Source organism: Plectropomus leopardus, chromosome 7 (genome assembly GCF_026936395.1).
Source record: "Plectropomus leopardus strain MGB_pleo_1.0 chromosome 7, ASM2693639v1, whole genome shotgun sequence".
NCBI classification, from domain to species: Eukaryota; Metazoa; Chordata; class Actinopteri; order Perciformes; family Serranidae; genus Plectropomus; species Plectropomus leopardus.
The window spans coordinates 8,083,803-8,105,000 of NC_142182.1; the positions used below are offsets into that span (position 1 = coordinate 8,083,803).

The following is a 21,198-nucleotide window of genomic DNA, read 5'->3' on the forward strand; positions in this document are numbered from 1 at the left end:
CTCAATGACTGACAATGATGTCACCATCAGCATAAACACTGTCTCAGGACTCCGTCTGGTTGGTTTTATCTAGAACCGTGTCATCATGGAGGCACTGTGCAGTTCACTGAAATTGAACTGTCATGCCATTGTATTTGTACCACACGCAGCCTCAGACAGAATATTATCCCAAACATCAGTCAGACTCCCCATCAGTGCTGCTTTATAGTCTCACTGTTGGCTCAGCTATCTCCCATCAGGAGAGTCTTGTTCCTGTCCTCCCTGCATTGTCGTACTTTCAGCCACAAGACAACAAGGGAAATCTTGTTGAATGGCCTTAATATAGGTCTATATACTTGTTGGAACATTTTCTTCTCAGTTTCCTTCACTGATTCAGGAAGGGTAATCGACAGGGGCAACATAAGAGACGGTATGAGGGTTATCGCAGGTCAAACAGCAAAGTGTCTCTGCAGGGCATCTCTTGTAGGCTGTGAAGATATATAGATACATTTTTTCTTCTTTGAGCACAACAAAGATTGTGATAACAAATAGGCACCACGTGTTTCAGTGTGTTTCGCACAAATGAATTCCCGGAACGATCAAGTAGAGACAGATATTTGGTTAAATTTAAATCATCCCAGCACTGAGCTGAGTGGAAGCACAACACAGACATTACATTAAAATTGTGTGTTGTACTAATGAGCTGTAACTCAGTTAGTTCAAGTTGCTCTCGGCTGCAGCTGTTTCTAAAACACAGACCAGTGTTGCTAGATTGGTTTGATGTTTTCCAACCTAATAATTGCTGAAGAAAATCCACTCAAATTGTTTTTAAAAATCGCATATGTTATCTTTCATAAACAAGAAACTGAATTCATAAACACAGCAACAGTACTCTTGTTAATCAGAGTTTTTCAATACCACATAAGAGTTAAAACGTTCACAAGTGCACTGGAATGAAGGTTGGTGTCTTCATTGTTCAATGTAATTATAAAGCTATTTTCCATTTTTGCCCTCTGCTTAAAAAATAAAGAAAAAATAATGGTAGAGCTAACGTAACACACACACACACATACACACACACACACAGAGTGAAGAGGGAGAGACCAAGAGAAAGAGAGGGAGAGAGATGATGAAGAAAGAGAATAGTACATATGATCCCATGCTATCCAAAAGCCAAACAAATAATGATGTAATGTTGTCAGCATTGGCCAAGAGCTTTCTGTTACAATGAAAACTGAGATTTGCAAAAACATTACAGCTTGTGTTTTTATAGAGTAAGCCACAGGTGGGTGATGGTATCTCATCTCTCCTCTCATCAGAATGAATAAACATTACGTCATATCAGAGTTATGCTGAGTGATTGCATGTGTTTCCATAACTAAAACCGCCCAATCTGGCAAAACTAGCAAGAACCTAGGGTGATGTTTTTTTTTGTTTGTTTTTTTCAGTTTGCATTTCATTAAGGCCCAAAGTTGCGCACTTAAGTAACAGGATGTGTACAAGACATCGTTACAGTCTGTGAGTCAGATCCATCCCCTTGGTCCTCCACAGCTCCAACCTCTCATCCAAATATGGCCACATTTGGCTAAAACAAGGATGGTGATGGCTGAAATTCCAAAATTCAAGGCTTCAAAATTTTAAAATGACAGTACATAAACCAGTGGGTGCTACTTCCATTATTTATGCAGTCTACAATAGTTGCCTACCTCAAGTGGGGTAGCGGGCAGTAGCATAGGTCAGCCAGTCACCAGAGAGGCACTCATACACATCTCCACCCTGAAAAATACCAAACTCACTCTGAGTTTGTTTGGAAAGCAGGTGACTATCATAAAACACACAAAAAATGCTGCCTGGAGTTTCTTGGTGAGGTTACAATTGAAGCTGCCAGATTGTGCTGCAGCTGCTGGTAAAATTGGATCTAAGAGACTGGAAATGAGACACCTGCAAAGCCGCAGGAATCTGAGAGTGATAGAAGCTGCAAAAGCTGAGGACACAAAGAGCACTGCAGAAAGCAAAATAACCACCCCAGATAAATTAATTTTAGTAGGGACTGAATGATCTTTATAAGGTCAGGATGAAAGGCTTAAAGTTCAGCTCAAAATATTCAAAAAACACTAGCCCGTTCTCATTCGGAAGTCATCAAAAACCACCACTTTAACAGTACTTTTGGTTTAAAATCCTGGCACCAAAAGCCCCCTTTCACATCTACATTATACGCTACTGGATAGTGTCAGCTGAGAATGTGACTGGACAGAAACATTTGCCATGTTATTATACTCCCTCGGACAGCCAACGTATCATGCTGCATTCGTCTGGATGGTGTCAGGTTGAAATGCTGCCAGTAACGATGTAATATAAGGAGCACAAAGGTCCCTCAAACAAACCCCAGACTTTCATGTGGGAATGTTTGCTGAATGTGAGGTTTTCTTTTTCTACACCTTACCATGTGCCTCTTTTGTCAAACCTAACCATCCATGCCAGCATATGCTTTTTTTGACCTTCTGGCATTGGTGTTGCCTTAACATACCAAGTGCAGTGTAATATCACCATGTGCATTTGATGACATCCATTAGTGGCATCCTGGAACATCAACAGCAAATGCAGATGGATACCATGAGCATAATATGTAAACACAGAAGTCCACTGCAATGTTGCAATATGTAATAACCTATTATTATTATTAGAGTGTTTTGGTGTGAGCTGCCGAGTGTATTGGCCGTGGAGATGTCTGCCTTTTCAACAATAAAATGGGACTAGATGGCATTCAGCATGTGATGCTCAAAAACTCAACTGCAATGTCTCTTTCCAGAAATCATGACCATGTTGAACAACACAACATACCTTGGTGTAAGCAGTTTGATGTAGGAATTATTTTCTCTCTACTCGAGTACACATGCCAACCATGCAGGAGGAAGAATGAATCTACTCATGGTCTTTCAATGAGTGCAGCTACTAAGTGTTTGGGAAAAAAACTAAGCAACATCATCCACATACACACTCACAGACACGTGGATGCTTTGCCTTTTGGCATCTCAGCCCCCACGGGGTCCTATGTCCGTGTTGGCCTCACTGAAGATGTGTGTTGTCAGAGCTCTTCATAGGTCTATCAATCACAGCGGTCTGATGGGAGAGCTCACAGCACAGGTGAGAGGTGGGGATAAAAGGCCTGAGGGGGGATCTGTGTGTGTGCTTACACCTGCCTGCCTCATTCAATCACCCTCTGAAACATTTGCTCGTATCCCACACTCACTATTAATCAATCAATGGTATATATAGAAATATTTATTAATAACATCTGGATGGACAATTTACACAGTCTGCCTTAAGTTCATAATACATCTTGTGTTTACACTTCGATTAGTACCTCACAACAGAAGAGTTTTAAAAATGACACACAAAAAAATGATGCATGCACTGTACCTAAAAACACAGAGGAAATTGACATTGTTATCTGTGACAGTGTCCAATACAAAGACATAAACAATACTGGTATTCATCAGAATTTCAAAAAACAAACACTGGCTTATTAAAACGACAGCAAGGTGTGGTCTAAATAAAAAGCGTAAAGTCCCATTGCAGTTGGATAGGGCTGCTGAAAGTGTGTCTCCAGAGTGGAAACAATGCAGTCACTCATTTTGTGGCAAAGGAAAGACTGTTCGGTACTCACAACATGATTCTGAAAGATCGTCTACATGATTTGTTGGATTTACAATGACAAAGCCATCTATTACAAAGGCACAAATATTTATCCACTGGATTGAAAGAGTTAGCCATAAAACAAGGCTTTCTGGGGAGTGCAGTCCTGCATCTGCGATCATTGTGCAACTGTCAGAGAATATTCTGTTTTGTATTAACTGGGTTTCATTTTCTTGGATTTCTCTCAGTTATGATAACATTATATTCACCGGAGTGCTTGCTGAGATTTGGAAATGCGTCAACATTACCGGGAAGTCAGACTACCAGGCAGTTTGTAAACAAGACAATATTTTATCCAGAATATCTAAACCACTTTATTTGGAGGCCAAACCTCCAAAAGAAAGTACCTCGGACACTGACAAAAAGGTTTCAATACATTAGTAAACTATTACTATAAAATGAAAGGATGTTTCACAGCCTCTAGCAGCAGCTTCAGACCGTTTACTTCTAACGTCACTCAGTGCATGAGTTAATTACATTAATTCATCAACACACCTTAAATTAATATGACAACTTTTACCAATCTATTTGTTTTTATTGTCTCTTTTGGATGACGCACATTTTTAGAGTCGATCTTTAAGAGCTAGGGTCTAGGTAAATATTCTTAGGTGTTACTTTCAGTTTCAAAGATACTTTACTGAAAATACTTAATGTCTTGTTGGATCAGCCGGGTTGTCTTTTACATGTTGTCACTCATTTTCAATTGTGTGTTTTGTCCTCTTTTCTGTGTAACTGCAGAGGCCATACAGAGGAAGGCGGCTGATCATTTCTGACTGATAATCGGTTGTTTGCTAAGAATCAAATATCCGATGAAAGAAAAGGAATTTGTTGTTGGTTCAGGTATGAGTGCTATGTGGTGTTGAGATTTTTCTTCCACTGGTGGGTACTCAGACATGTTACAACACTTTATTTTGTAGCCTAAATACGTTCTATAATTTATCAGTTATATCATATTTTGTTATCACTGTCATCAACATATATAGTAATCAAGTTGGAATAAACCACAATTGTCCTTTGACTTAGAGGCTAAGAATAACACTGAGAATCATTATCAGTCACTCTTACAGATGAGCTTTCAGCAGACTGCCCTTTTGCCAGAAAAATATGTCAGTGTTTCCTTTATTTTGACCACACCCTGTTAACAAAGTATGACAATATAACATGCAGTAAATAAAACACTTTCTGTCCCTTCTTTCTGCTGCTTTACACATTCTTGAAGCAAATCCTCTTCCCTTTGCAGGAACTGTTGTGTGAGAAACTCGCCCACAGAGGTAAAACTAAGGCTTACACTAAGAAAATCTCCTTTGTTCATGTCTGCTATGGCGGCCACAGAGTTTAAGCAACACTCAACCACTGCAAGGGAAATTTGAATGTCCGACACAACAACCAAACAAAAGAGCTGAAGCTCTATTGATTCATACAGCAGTGCCTTCTCTCTGTCGTTTCTAATTCTGTAACCTCACCCTCCTAACTCTTACTGTATCTATGATAGCCTACCACTCACACAAATAACATGTTATAGCTTCATACATTGGCCTAAAAATGAATGATTTTGGTCCACAAACTGCAATTTGTTAAAAAAGCTTGACCTGTTAGATAATCTCACCCATTAATACTGTCAGTAACAAGCCAAAATGACAAATGAAAGCACTGTAGTAGTTCAGTTGGAATGTAGTTAAGTGTCTTTTTTTGTTTGTTTTTTTTTTTTTTTTTGGTTGTGAAGACACGAGGAAGTAAGAAGTGGGGATTAGCTTTTGCAGTAGTCTTAACACACTAAAGCCTGGTTCAATCTAAAGACACACACCAGTTTGGCTTTTAGCTTATGTTACTACTGTAGTCACTTGTTAGTCACACCTTACACTGCATGTTTTAACATTTTAGTAGGACTACCTGTATATCGATCATGAGTCGTTCTACCACCCTGAGGCTCTCTCTCTGTGTGTGTGTGTGTGTGTGTGTGTGTGTGTGTGTGTGTGTGTGTGTGTGTGAGTATAAGGGTCTGTGAGTGGTCATGGCGATGGTGGTGTCTTCAGGGAATTGGTGGATCCTCCTTGGCTTCCACTCCCCGTCGCTCCCTGTCCGACCCACTGGACCACAACAGAGAGAGAGAGAGGAAGAAAGGGGGAGAGAGGAGAAGACGATCAGCTTAGATGCAAACAGAAGTGAAACAAAACTAAGTGTTTTTTTGATTTTGAATATTTTTTTAATTACATCATATATGTAAAAATTGTCCTGATATGAGAGCCAATCTCTTCCATTAATGGAACAAAACTGACACCTCATAGCAGACAATCACATATTGCATTGTACCTAAACAAAAGCTGTTAACCAGGGCACCATCTATGGTCAGCTCGGTGAGGGGCCCTGCGAGGCTGTGCACTGCTGGCAAGAAAAGCAGAGTTTGGGGCTTTTCAATTCATCATCCACCAAAAGCACCAAGTTCCTAAAAAAGCTGAATTTAGATCACCGTTGATTGATTGTTGATTTGCACACATGCTTGTGAGGCATTTCAATAATCTTATCTTGGAACTTGTATTTCGAAGCAGCGAATATGCTTTTGGAAGAGTCAATAATTATCCTAAGCTCCATAATTTTTTCAGTGGATCTAAGATTGAACATTTTTAAGAAATAAGCAAACTTAAAGAAGTATTACTGCTGGAAAGATGTCCTTTCCATAAAACTAGGTTGTCTATGCAGCAGACGGATGCAAATACTTTTGAAATTGGTGCTATATGACCAGAGAAAAACAGAACAGGGCTGTGGCATTTGCTTGTACTCAAGTGGTAGAGAACCTACAACTACCAGAATGCACTGCACCGTACTGGACCAATAAACACTCAGGCTAGATGCCTGAAATAAGGTCTGTGGTCAACACAAGCTTAGGAGACTTTCACTTTTTGTTCTATGACATAAAATGCGTCAGTAACTACCCCTCTTATGAACTTTGAAGCTTTTAAAAGTAGTTTTTTAAAGAATGGCTAAATGAGACTACAGAACATCATCACACCGAGACATCATCACACTGAGCCTTCAAGCTCTTTAGAGAACATCTTTAAAATGGAGAAAGTAAAGCATTAAGTGCTGCTCATTGATCTGCAGGATGTCTTCAGTATTTAGTGTCGGTCACCTGCGTTTTGGCAGCACTCAGAGCTTAACACACAACCAGTGTAGATGCATGCATAAAACTGAAGAAAATAATTTTGATGCATAAACATCTTCCTTTATTCATATGATTTGAAATATCATGAATGTGCTCAATAAATTCAAGCAAAGATGCTGATATTTGCACACAAGTGGGAGTTTTTATCCTGACGATGGCACTTGAGGAAAAGGTCAGGGTGAGCATCCAAAATATGAGAATTCAAAATCCGGGGACATTGACAAGTGTTGGTCAAGTGGACATTTAATAACTCTGACAGCATCAACAATCATTTAGAATTGTAAAAACCTCATCATTGATTGTTTTAAGACTAATATTGTTTTAAGGACAGACCTGGCCCACTGCCTCTTTAGAAACCAGAGGGTGAGTTTACAGATGAGAAAATTAGAGTTTTGAATCCATGATTCTGAAGTGAACAACAGATCGAATAAAGTTATTACAAGTTACAAAAAGTTATTGGGTCACAAAACATTAGGAACAATCTTAGAGCAATCACAAATACATATCTACACATCTAACTTCATACATATCTAAGGAGGAGTTAAGGTGATAACCTGGACCAGCGTGGTGGACACCCCATTCAATAGCTGACAGACAAACCTGCATCATCTTTAAAATGTAAATGATTTTACAAAGTCATGTGAAATCCAATTGAACCTGGTGCAGACCTACAAGTAGCCTATATTTAAACCCAGGCTGAATATGTATGAGCATGGCAAGAGGTGGGGGAACCTGTCACAGTAATTACACACATGGTTCAGGTGTCATGTCACACATGGAGAAGGAGTCTGAGGAAGAGTCGCTGGCTTAAAACATTGCACGGCATTAAAATCCTTCTAACATGAGATACTATGTGGACCTATTTGCTTTTAATTTGCCATGTGTCACATCAGCCATTCAGTGTTTTCTCTGAATGAATCACTGTGAAAGCAAAACTCTGACAGCTTGTCCCATTGACTGTACAGTGATTTACCAACACGTTCTCACATGGTGCCGCTTTGTCAGTGACTTTCTGCGTCTACTTCTGATGTTTTAGATATCCTTCTGCGTCAGCTATTTACGTTTATTTATATTTGACCTGGGATGCTGTTACCATGATGTCAACAAATGCACATGGTGGGATGACACAGCACGGTCATACAACAGCACATGGGAATCCATCATAATGGTTAGGATTAGGCAACAAAGTCACTGATGGTTAGTTTTAGGTGAAAGAGGCACATGGTAAAGTGTAGGAATAAAAAACGTTTATCAACACGGGTAGCGAACTTCAGACTTCCACATGAAAGTCGGTTGGCTAAACATTTTCTTGCATATATTCTGTGTATGTTGTAATGTGTAGACACAATGTTATTTATCTGCACACATACTTGTGTGATATAGAGAAGAGTATATGCACTACTGAAGTTCCTTCTTTCTACACACTATATATACTATTTATTCTCACTACTTTTATATGTATATTTGTATGTACTCCCTGACTCATGATTGAGTGAATTCAGCTGTTTTTTTGAGTCACGTGATTGTTGACGTGTATTTAAGATGGCAACTCACTAGAAAACTTATGAGTCTGAGTAAGAGTGTTTTTTAGCTCAAAACGTCACTTATTTTCACAGAATAAAATCCTTTAAAATCCTTTAAGGGGAGCTCCCTGGTGTGTTTTTTCACATTTTGGTTTATCTTGGATCCAGCACCCACTAAGTGATGTGCGTGTCTTTTTGAATCTCCGTGGTTGCCAAATTTTGGCATGACAAATTCCAGGTTGTTCTCACAAACTGTGCGTTATCCTACATAAAGTAATCCACCCAAATTTGTATATTTCCTATGTATTTTGAAAGGCTTTTAGATTTTATCTGAATATAAGTTGAAGCGAGCATGTTCCAGCGTGTTTAAGTTCAAGCCAGCCCCTGTGAGTCTGAAAAGACGGGGATATAAGCTTAAAGCTGACTTGCAAACATTAACCTTGCCTGTTGAGAGCGGTCCCTGCAGTATTCTGGCTTTCTGTTATTCCACCACTCATTCATGTGACAAAGTGGAGGCAACTGAGCTTCCTGCTTTCTTCATCTCTTTTACTTTCCACTCAATAGCATCAGAACTGGTTTAAAATGACTCTGGGGAATTCAAGACCAATTGGTAGTTGGTGGTCTTGGCTGTGTGTGTTTGTGTGTGTGTGTGTGTGTGTGTGTTTACAGTCCTGGCTGAAGAGTTCAAATTGGTGAATTATTAATGCTCTCAGACTGTGGCCAGAGGGCCAGTGAGACTAACTCCAACACTTCAGAAAAGCCATAGAAGCCTAAAGTGGATAAGAAAACTGTGTGTGTGTGTGTGTGTGTGTGTGTGTGTGTGTGTGTGTGTGTGTATTTGTCAGAGAGTGAGAAAAAATGAGAGCGCATGCATGCGACACACAGAGGTTGCAAGTGTTGATTGCAAGTGATTACTTGTTGAAAGAAATTAAATTAATTTTACTTTATGTGTGCATATCAGTGTACATTGTGTACTTTAGACACGTGTGCACAGTTGTGTGTGTGTCTTTGCGTGTGTGATATATCCAGCGGGCCAGGTTCTTTCAGGACTTCTGTGAGGATCTTTTAAAGAAACACAAATAAGCCATTAGTCTGTATCTCAGGCCCTGCTGCTGTAGTCTTCTGCTGCTGCTAATGGCCTCAGATAAGTGACAGCTATTGGAGAGTATCTGATAAAACCTTAGTGTGTGCGTGTGTGCGTGCGTGCGTGCGTGCGTGCGTGCGCAAGCGTGCGTGCAAGGCAGCGTGCGTGCGTGCGTGTGTGCGTGCGTGCGTGTGTGTGTTTTGGTGCTATAAAAATGGCCCTAGAGAAAGCAAGAGAGCTCTTGTAGCTTCACCATTGTTGGCAATATCAGGGACACTGACCTCCATCAACACTGCAACTCCTCTTTTAGACACAGTGTGACAGCTAACGCTTCATTTGCTTCTGCAGCTTTATGCACTTCTCAGTAACACATTGAGTGATTATCTGGGAAAAGAGGGGAGAATCCTGGTGTCAAGATGCAACTACCATGTGGACTAATGGTGCAAAAGAGCTCCAACTTTGTCTGCAACCTTCACTGAAACACAACAAAAATTTGAATATTTTTGATTTTGGTTTAAACTTCTAATCACTTCTTTCTTGAGAAGATATTTTTAGAAGATTAGAAGTAATTCCCTCCAGGTGTTTCTGTTATATCGCGTTTATTAATATGAGCAGACAGATGGATGGACTACCCCAAAAGATAATGAACAAAATGTGGCCTGCAACAGACAAGGTAACTCTGAAAACACACCAAGCAACTGTGAAACGTAGCATGTGGTGAGATAAAGCTGCAGCGGACACTCAGCGGACACCTTTTGATTCTGCGGCGAAGTGCGACCAAACTAAAGTTTGGGAGTTGTGGCCAGAGAATACCAGCAGCCAATCAGTAAACAGAGTCCCATGACTGCCTTGACATGTTAAAAAAAACTACCTCCCACCTGAAATGAATGAACAGAGAACAGAAAAATGGAATTATTGCTGTGAGCCACACTTCACAGTTACTGGGTGTTTCAGTGGGCTTGTTTTTCGCCTAGCCCATTGCTGGGAATGCTTGTTACTATGCCATATCATCACTTGAGTCAGCAGTCGATGACGGTATGAAAAAGTCAATTAAAAAGGGGTTTTCTAACAATTCGAAATCAACACAGCCACAAGAGCATACCGTCATAAATGTGCACACAGAGTATTAGGCTGATGGGTCCAGTAGTACTCCAGATAAGCTACGGGCAGACAGACAGTGATTGAGACTGATGCATGCACACACACTACAGAACGCATGATTCCCTCTGCCTGGTGGACACTTCAATATATAAATTCATGTTAATACTATATATTTTACACTGCATTCGATTAGATACCTACCACCATTTCACCTTTTGGTGTAAACTCTGCTACAGTCATGTTAGCAATATAGCTGTTAACATCCATGTTGGGTACTCAGCGTATCTTGTGTTGAGGTTGTCAGTGAATCCTTAATCTGGCTAATCTCTAATAAGAGTAAATTATAGAATAAATGCAGACACATAATCCCTTTAAATTCCGAATTCTGAAAATGAATTTTAAAACTGGCTTATTATTTAGTTTGCTTATTTTTTCACAAGGGATTTTACACAGCATGAGTTCAAATATCTGTGGTAAATATAATATTTGCAGCAGCTGTCACGGTAAAGCATTAGTATCACAAAGGGAAAGCAGCACACATAGTATATTAAGTAAGTCATCTGGGTGGTGAAATAACCTAAACAGACACTCATTATATGTTTGCTGGGCTGATTTAACATGGAAATGTCATTAGGGTCGCTGAGGAAAATCAGACATGTTCATTAGAGATGGAATCATATTCCTGAGCTCTTCAGCCTTTCTCATAATGAGCATCGTCAGACCTCCTCCGGTAAGAATAATGATGTCTAGAGAGATTTTACGTCAACAGTCCTCATGACGACCTGTGTTAACAGCTAATGAGCTAGCCAGTGTCCATAACATTTACTGAGAAATGCTAAAAATGCCAACACATCTGTTAGTGTAGCTGAAGTGGATCTTAAAATTCTTCAAGAGCGGAGACACATAGAGCTGGGAGATGCTAATGCGTGTCATAGCTGATGATAGGCGTTACATTTACCCGGACAGCAATCCATTTTGAAGCGTTTTATCTTCCGACTCCTTCAGCTGAATACCAATAGATTTAGCTATGACAACTCAACATGAATTTACATGAATCAGTCTAACATCTGTTTTAGCGTGCTCTGTTTTTTTAATGAGTGTGGGCAGGGAAGTCAGAAATAGAAACAGCTCAGTGAATGTAGCCACCTCTCTGTGTGTTTCTCTCTCTAAACTAGGTGCCTCTGTTGTGGCAATCCCAGCATTTCCAGCCAAGTATACAGAGGGTTATGCTCTAATTTTGTTATGTAATTGTTTTGACTCTTCTTTTGTTTTTCACTGTACTTCAAAATGAAATACATAATGTGGCAACATGAAAGATGGGATTCATTTAGAGTCTCTTTATTTCTATTTCTGAGATTATTTTTGGTCTGAATTAAGATTCTTCAGTTTAGAGAAGCTTTTGTAGTCTCTTCTGTATGTTCTGCACATGAATGGAAATGCCTCATCAAACTGATTACTCCACTTGAACTTTTTCTGTATTTGTTCTTTGAATATTCCTACAAGAGTATGCTTTTACTAAAATACCGTTCCTTCTCAGCCTGATAATTACTCTGAATGGCCAGTTTGTTTTGATTTGAGGTCAGGGTCCAGGCCACTGATTCAGTATATGAACTCAAACCCATTGGCCACATGAAGTGTACATCAAAGGCTTTTTACCTCTCATGCATCAAAAGGCTTTTATTTGTACAGACATAAGCAGTAAATGGCCATTCATGTTGATTTTATATACCTTATTTTTAGTCATGCTTGTGGATTTGGTCCATCACTTTGGTCTAGACTGAAAACTCTCAGTAACTGCTAGATGGAAAGTGTTTAAATTAAAGAGACATTCGTCCTCTTCTGAAGATGAAGACTAACCACGATTGGATGGATTGGCAAAAAACGTTTCACTTGCATTCATGGTCCCCACAAGATGAAACCTACTGACTTGAGCAACAAAGTGGCCCATACCTCTATGAGTGGATGCCAGTGTGCAATGGGTTTCCGTGGATATGACAACATCTCATTCCAGTGGTCTCGCCCCAGGCTCTCTGCCTCGTTGCCTACTCTGCATACCCCAATCACTTCATTATGCCCGACCCTGCACGATAGAAAGAAAAAAGCATGGATAAATGCATGGCATAAAACTTTCTTGGTTTCTCCTGTTATCATTATTCTATCATTTAAGGTCAGTGGCTGAATAGAATAGTTTTTAAATGGTATTTTAAATATTTTTGGCTCAAGAGATCCCAGTTTGGGAATAGCCCCACACCTGCAATGTCAAAGTCTATGCTTGGAAAACAACATGTCCAAAGCCTTTGGCAATGAAACCATACAGCAGTTACCAAATAGGAAAGCAGCAGGACCACTCTGTCAAACTGGGCTCACTCTGCAGAGCAAACATAGCCACCCATATTATTGGGAAATTGAGCCCTATAACAGCAAATAGCCAAGACTGTATGTTCTCAGTCTGATTATTATTTTTTGGATTTTGCATCTGTCCAGAGTAGTTGTTACCCAACAATTTTACCACACTTTTTGTAGGAAACGCACCGATCATAGTCCATGACAGCTATGAGCAGGCTGATCTGGTCGATGTTCTCAGGAGGAACATCAAACACAATGGCTTCATTGTACACTGGGTTCAAAGTGTTACGCTTGGTTGATGTCTTTCTCTTCTTCAGCCTGCGTCCTTCACACATCAGGGACACTTTCACGTACGGATCTGGAGAAAGGTAACATGGCAGATTCCATAAGGATGCTAAAAGGTCTTTATATGAAAAGCCATTAAACAAAATACGTAACTAACAATAATAAGCACTTGAACACCATATGTGTCTTGACTCTACCACCTGTCTTTGGAAGCATTGCTTTGCAGTCAGCACCCACCTGATGCTCCAGTGATGTCCATGGCTTTGAGATTTCTGGCTTTGATCATGGTGATGGTGAGCCTGCCGGCCGTGGGGAGATAGCACAATGAGAACATCAGCTCTCCTAGGTCCACATTGTCCTGTAAAGAAATACATTACATTTTTTATGTTAATACTGTTCATTCCCCTATTATCAACACTTAGGACAAGAAATATGCCCTTTTTAATGGTGATCTGTGTGGGAAATTAGCTGCAAGGGATTTTATAGTTGCAGCATTGGCCACTGGAGCATAAAGAGTGAGTGGCAGCAGATCAGTGGAATAACAATAACTTGATGGCAGAAAAATGTATTGTGTAGGTGGTACATGCACACGTGCATTAAATAAACACAACTCATGAACCCGCTCATAAAAACAGGTCAAAAAGAAGAGTTTAACTCACTGACTTTACATTGCTTTTTAAGTTAAAAGAGATATTTACTGAGCCACTAAAGTCCCAAAAGGTGATCATTTTTATTTTTTGCACACATTTTATTATTTTGTTGGAACTAATTTATATCTCCTGTTGACTAGGTAATATTTCCTCTAAACAAATTATGATCTCCTTTAAACAGTATATTAGTAGAAACAGTTATTAACCCCTGTCAAGAAAAAGGTTTTATCTCCTGCAAACAAGTTATCTCGTGGAAACAAGTTATTATCTCCTGTAAACGGAATATTATCTTGTGGAAACAAGATATAATCTTGATTGACCAATATAATAACTTTTGGGCACAAGATAATTAACTTTTGCACACCAAACAAACGAACAAACAAAAAACATCAGATATATCAACCACATTTAAAATAAATTGAAAAGACAAAAAACAAAAACAAAACAAAAAACATTTAGCTTGCTAGTTAACAATGAGTGTTACGAATAAGGTTTAAGCAATCAATGAGGTAACAGACAAATCCCTGAACATTGATGGGTAGATTCAACAGCAGGCACATTATGATGCATTTGCACCTCAGACATGGATCATGCTTATGACACCTCCTGTAGAAAAAACATGGAATCTGCAACATGCAGCAAAAGCATGGCTCATCATTAGTCAGCATCTTTTTTAGTGACGGTTAAGTGTTGTGTTTTTGTTTCCAAATCATTATGTCAACTTGTGGAATCTGCCATTAGGTTGAACTACTCCTGTCTTCCTATGAGAATATCCCCGCTTTCACAGCTCATCTACAGTCAACACATGCTGAGCTCATCTCCCAATTAACACATCTGAAAATAACGTGTGAGGGTGTGAGAGTGAGTGCTGTGTTTATGAGACACAAGCACTAACAAGGTTTCTTACGAGGGAAACTCTGATTTCTAGTTTTACGCTTTCACCCGCACATCGGGCAGACAAATCTCCCTGTTACAAAATCTTAAATAGGAGGTGGAAAGAGTGCACATTTTACTAAATTTTGGATACTGAATCAAAACAACATATTGTGATGACAATTTGGTTCAAGCTGTTCTAGCATCTGCAAATACAAGTCATTAATTCAACAATAGCTTTGTATCAATAACGCTTTACTCAGAATTCAGCTGCTTTATGTTTCACAGACTCAGCTGCAAAGCTGGTTAACACAACAGTCGGATGTGTCCTAATGCATTTTGTCCAATCAGTGATCAATACACAGGATGTTAGTGATTTTGTACTTAGTCTCTGTCTGAAGTAACCAATTAGATAGAAAGCCTGGTTAAAGGTCAGATTCAGATGTACTGGTTCTACTGGAAAATAAATACATCATTTGGACATCAACATATGCTCCTTCTAATGCTGATTAAGATTGTCTTAAGTCAGACATACCCACATGCACGCACCCACATGCACGCACACACACACACACACACACAAACACACACAATGATTAGTAAGCTACTGCTCTGGGTCTTCAGCTCAAAATCACTGAAAATCAAATTAAACAAAATTACTTGATTCATCATGGATGTCAGCATCTGCATGCCTGCAAGCACATAAACACACATTACCTCTAATGCACACCCACCCATCTACACACACACACACACACACACACACACACAAACTGAGTTATCCGTGAGTGATGAGTCAACTCATTACACAGGTTCCTCTGACACTGCATCATCATTGTTACGTTGCTCCTTGAGCATTAATGATGTAAAGCTTATGATATCTCCAAGGTATGACACGAGAGTTTTGGCAGGAATATGTACAGGAATTAACACACTGAAATACACAAACAGGCAGGCACTCCCACAAATAATTGCAAACACTTCAGCTCTCCACAGATAGTGATATCTTCATCCCATCACACACACACACACACACACACACACACACACTCATGCAGCACACTTTAGTTTTCAGACTATGGAGTACCGCTCACTACTCTTCTGAGCACTCAAATCAAGCCTGCGGTCAGGATTATGGTCACTTGTGCTCAGCCAATGAAATTAGAAAGGTGCTCTAAAGCACTCCAATAAAGCATAAAGAGAGTGTGGATAGTCCATCTTCTCCAATTATAATACTGGCACCTTCTCTCCCTCGGGAGCAGCGAGGCTTTATACGGTATACAAGCCTCTCTCTTGCTCTGTCTTTAATCATCACAGACTCAATCTAACTCGATCCCTCTACTCTTTGTCTTAATCTTTTTTTGCTCTCCTTTTATGTAGCTCCCTCTGGGTCTGTGTGTGTGTATGCCTGCACAAAGCTTCTCGAAGGTACTATGTTTAACGTGTCACAAGGAAACGAAGGTCTTCATTTAATCAATTAGACCATGGCAGACGCAGTGTGATTGTTTTTTCCTATAAGTCTTGATGATTCTTGTCCCCTCATGACAGAAACGTGTATGTTCTCATGCTGTTGAAGGGAAGAACCAACACAACAAACCAGTTTAGAACACATGGCTTCGTATTGAAAATTTGCGGTCTCAAATCTAAGGATGTCAATGGTTAACTGTTAACCATGAACTTTTAACCGCTGACATCCCTAGTCCTAAAAAAAGTCCATATCAGTGTCACGGCATGCTCATATACAGCAGAAATGTTCGACACGTATTCTTAAAGTGATGAATCCCATTGTCCTTTAAAGTTGAAAGTGTGTGCGATCCTGATTAGCAGAGGTAAACGCCCTGCAACTCCCTTTAAAGGATATGAGGCTGCAGGGCCTTGTGCACACTCATAAACCAAAGAAGAAAAAGAAGAAATAATTAAGTCAAGAATGCCCAAACTAGAGTGTAAAGAGAGTGGAGCACTGGACTCTTTAGAGCCCTTCTGTTTAGAAGAAGAGGTGCTTCTGCAGAAAGTGAACACCAAACCAGCTGTCAGATTTAGTAGCATCAGGAGTGGAAATAAAAGAAGAGGCATTGGATGCTAAAAATATGCATTAATCAACCACCTGGCCTGCAAGCCACAAACTTTATGCATTACAGTAGCACAATTGTCAGGACTGAGACGAGCACCACGGCGCTCTCCAAGCTGTGCGTGTGTTTTTGTGAGACAGAGAGAAGAGGGAGAGAAGATGAGGTTGGACTCACGCAATGTTTCTGCAAGTTATTAATAACTTATTTGGTATGCTGCTTTGTCAATTTTTGTTCCACCCGCTGGAACTGCTTGTGATATTTTCTAGCGCGATCAATCACTGATTATTTGATGGCATGGTTCTCATTAACATAACAATTCATGTACATTGAAGTGTAAGTGTAGTCTAGAGTTTATTTTAAAAGACTACAATGCATAACAAAATAATCAAAATAATTATCATAAAATATTTGTCAAAAATTTTTACTTTAAATTTAAATAATATTAGTGTATAATCAGTGGTGTAGTGGTAGTTGATGAGGTGGGTGTATTCTGGGTGGATGGGTAAGTTACCAAGGAGAAAGTAGATAAGCTCTCATGGACAATAGACAATTGGTTGACAGGTGGGTATAATGTAAACATCTAGAAAAAGATGTGAGTACACCCTGTATAACCTGCATGTACCCTTGAATACACCACTGCCTATAATACTAAATGAGTTTAGGAATGAAGAAAACGTAATAAACAATTTTTCTGCAAAAACATTTCAGCACAAAATGTGCCCAAGTGTGCTCTTGAGTGTGTGTACATTCTGTCCTTGCCCAAAAAAATCCCCAAAAAGAAAACACTGGTGAATATCTTCCTGAAAGCAGAAGTGTTTTTTCTTATGAACATTTGGTGAATGAGGCCCAATATTCCCATGCATATCTCCAGGTTACACCGATGAGTAAGCAGCTGCAAATCCACTATAGCTAGTTCTGTCCATACTCTGACCTGGGGCCAACTGTGGCCCTTGGACAGACTTAAATCAGCCCTAGACTTGTCTTTATGTGTTTTCATAAACAGATAGCAAAGAAGCAAGCTAACAACTACCTAACTCCAAATATTTACTGCAACATAGCAGACTCAGCCACAGCAAAGAAGCATAAAGTTGAAATCAAGGGATACTGCCCTCAGTTGCTGTGAAAAGTTGAATATTTTTTTACTTAAAGATGAAACAAATGCATTTGTGTCATTTGTATGTGATTTCTTAAATTTTAATTATCCATACGAGTTCAGAAGCAGCTGAGCCCCGGTTATTTTCCATTCAAAAAAGTTTGGACACCCCTGCCATCTCCCTATTTGCTCTGCTCACAGAATCAATGGAGCAGCATTGTCTTTTATTAACCTGTTAGTTACTGGTTAATGGGTGTCAGAATAAACTAAAACTACTGGTAAACACGGACGACATCACTACGACATCACCATGTCATAGTCGGTGAAGCTCCCTCACTGCATCTTTATTTGTCTTATAGTATTTCAGTCCTTGTCCTCCCCTCATTTATTGCCAGAGTTCCAGCATTTTATGAATGTTTCCTGTGAGTTTATGTTGGACCGTTTTTGCCTTTTGAACACCTTTTTTGTTTGTCAATTCTTTTGCCTGTGTGACTGATCACCCGTGTACCGACCTGAGCCTGATAAAAGACAATTAACTTTTTTTTTTTTTCCAAGTCGATGAATCTGCTTTTGTGAGTCCTTCTCCATTTTGTGCTTGACAAATCAAGGTTATTTTTTATTCAAATAGTTTTGCAGTTAGCAAATATGAACTTTGTATTCAATCTACTCCCTTTTCATGGGTAAAATCCATGCGCTGCACCTTTACATCACAGTCCTACACAAAGGAACCTGTGCAAGAAAAAATTTGGTGCTTATAATATTCTTATTTTCTAGATAAGTTCTACAATCCTGCAGCATAAAAACAGCAATAATTCAAATCAAGAGGACTCAAAGAAACCCAGTCACTTATAGTAACAAGATGTTTAGGAATTGCAGAACACATCTACAGAAGAAGAGTCTCAAGTCAAGTCATTCAATGCCCAGCCATATGTTTACCCGCCAATATAAACATGTCAATGTATTAGGTAACCTTTTTATTCCAATGCATAAAATCTATACCGTGAAATACATGTTCTTGAGTAACCCACATGCTTTACTGATTTTCAGAAAAAGTATTTTGCTCTTGCAAAAATTCATTTCGAGAAATAGTCACATTTACTCGTGTTCCTTGTGTTAAAAATTATTCCGCTGTTACCTCTGCCATTGAAACTGTAAAATACACTATTTTTAGCCTAGTTTGTGCACTTTTGATACTAATGTTCTTACCACAGGGACTGTATCCATAACAAACTAGTTACAGGTTCATGTTGTTTCATTGCATCTAATCAGCTTTGCACATAGTTTTCATTAATGTTAGTTAATTAAATTACTGTATATATTATCCAGTTTTTCTTTTCTCCGAACTGATGGAGGTACAGTCGGCCATGGGAGTTGATTTAATTAACAAAGCAGTAGATAATCTGTTTAGCTTGCAGTGAGTGATGTATTTATTATATTATTTAAAAAAAAAAATGTATTTCAATAAAGCAGTTTGACTGATGAAAGAACTGAATGAGTTGAAACGGTACTAAAGTATGAGGATGAAAAGCAGGCATGAGAGCGTGCTCCTCTCACATTGGAGATCCCGTTACATGAGGGCCAATCAACAGGATAATATATCTGCCTGGCTGAACATGGTGGAAGTAAATAAATCACTGCCAAGGCTGAACTTTAGCTGTGTAAATGAATGTACCGTGGCAGAATCGGGTTAGGCTAAAGGATCCTTCACAACTCTCGGTACAGAACAGTGAGACAGTTACACTCAAAGCTGTGTTGGATGCTGATTTGTAGTTCATAACATACACTATAAAGACATGAGACTGAATATGTTACAGCTTTCAAAGAAAACTAGTCTTTTGTTACAAGTGGCACCATGAGGAATGAATGTGCTTCTCAGTTATTCAACGGTGAATCTATTGTTTTATATACTGTATATATACATTGGTTCTAAAGTAATGTAATAAAGGTTGCCTTCAAACAAGTATGCTTACTGATCGTACGCAGAGCATTTCATTAAATCTTGAGTCGTAGACACTGATAACATTGAAAGGTAAGGTTGACGGAAAAGTTAGATAATTGACACAAGGGAAATACAAGCCCTTTCTCATTGTAAAGTTGTAAAAACTTCCACTTTGTCAGTGCTTTCAGTGTAAGATCCCAATGCCAAAAGCCACCTTTCGTGTCTGTGTAATATGCCGCTGGATGGCATCAGCTGACAACGCAGCCAGACAGAACCATTTACGGTGTTGTTATACACCGGCAGACAGCTTGATGGCACCTGCCATGTCCACGTGATACGTAGAAGGTCAGCGACTGTTAAAACACGACCAGACTGAGCCTGTCGCATGCGCATGATGCACGGCAGGACATTGTCAGGTTGAAATACTGCTGGTAAAGGAGCGGCTGAGTGCTGGGATTTGGTGGATGGATCCAACAAATTCTAGACTTTCATGCAGGAGTCCGGTGTTCATTTTCCATGTGAATATGATTTTTTTTCTTGCAAATTACCAAGTACCTCTTTTGCCTAAACCTAACCACCCATGCCAGCATGTGCATTTGTTGACATTCTGGCATTTGTTGCCATGTGCTTTTGTTGTCTAAACACAACCACATGCAGCATCATCCCACCAAAACCAAGATGGCAAACATTTCAAATACACTAGCTAAAACCAAAGACAGTATGCCCACTTCTCACCTGCGTATGGTTGTAAAATGCCCACTGACTCAGTTGACCATAAGTATCTGAAGAATCATATTTCTAACTTAGTCCCTAAGGGCACATGGGAGGACAAGTGCTTGTTGCATGGTGCCATTTGTCATTGTTGGGAAATGGAAACCCCCTTTACTGAATTAACCACACACATACACACACTGTATATGCACAGGCTGACCTCATTTATCAAGCCCCTAATTACAGACCAACCAGACTGCAGTCAATAGTATTGACTGGTCCTGCAGGAGCTGCAGGTTACAGTGTCTCTGAGATTTTTAATGTCTTTGTTTCCAAATAATCTACAGCTGATTAGAAACAGGGCACATCCATGTAACAACATGATGTTCAAAAGCAAATTGAACCCACCCATTAGACAAGCCAAAGGTCTCTTGATAATCCAAATTCTTCAATTACACTATACCCCATCAGACATGAGGGACTTATTTATTGGCATATATTCAATGTACAAACATGGACATCTCAGTAAACAATACATTTAAGTGGTTGGTGGACTGCACATTAACCATGATGGATTACTGGATGGTTCATTATAAGGCAGGACTGAGTGCTGAGTCTGTTGAGTTTCCTCTGCATGTACGGCTTCATTTTCCCTTTGAGTTTCAAATTCCAACAGCCACTACTCTCTC

General features: G+C 39.5%; 1 protein-coding gene across 1 annotated transcript in view; it reads right to left on the reverse strand.

The window, feature by feature from the left end:
* Nucleotides 1-3,241: 3,241 nt before the first annotated feature.
* LOC121950285 (synaptotagmin-9) overlaps nt 3,242-21,198 on the reverse strand; it is a 47,598-nt gene continuing 29,641 nt past the window's right edge. The window contains exons 5-8 of the mRNA XM_042496228.2: nt 13,412-13,532; nt 13,076-13,247; nt 12,494-12,623; nt 3,242-5,762 (exon numbers count right to left, since the gene is read on the reverse strand). Of these exons, the coding sequence (XP_042352162.1) occupies nt 5,685-5,762; nt 12,494-12,623; nt 13,076-13,247; nt 13,412-13,532 (501 nt within the window). The 3' untranslated portion in view covers nt 3,242-5,684. The remainder of the gene's footprint in view (nt 5,763-12,493; nt 12,624-13,075; nt 13,248-13,411; nt 13,533-21,198) is intronic.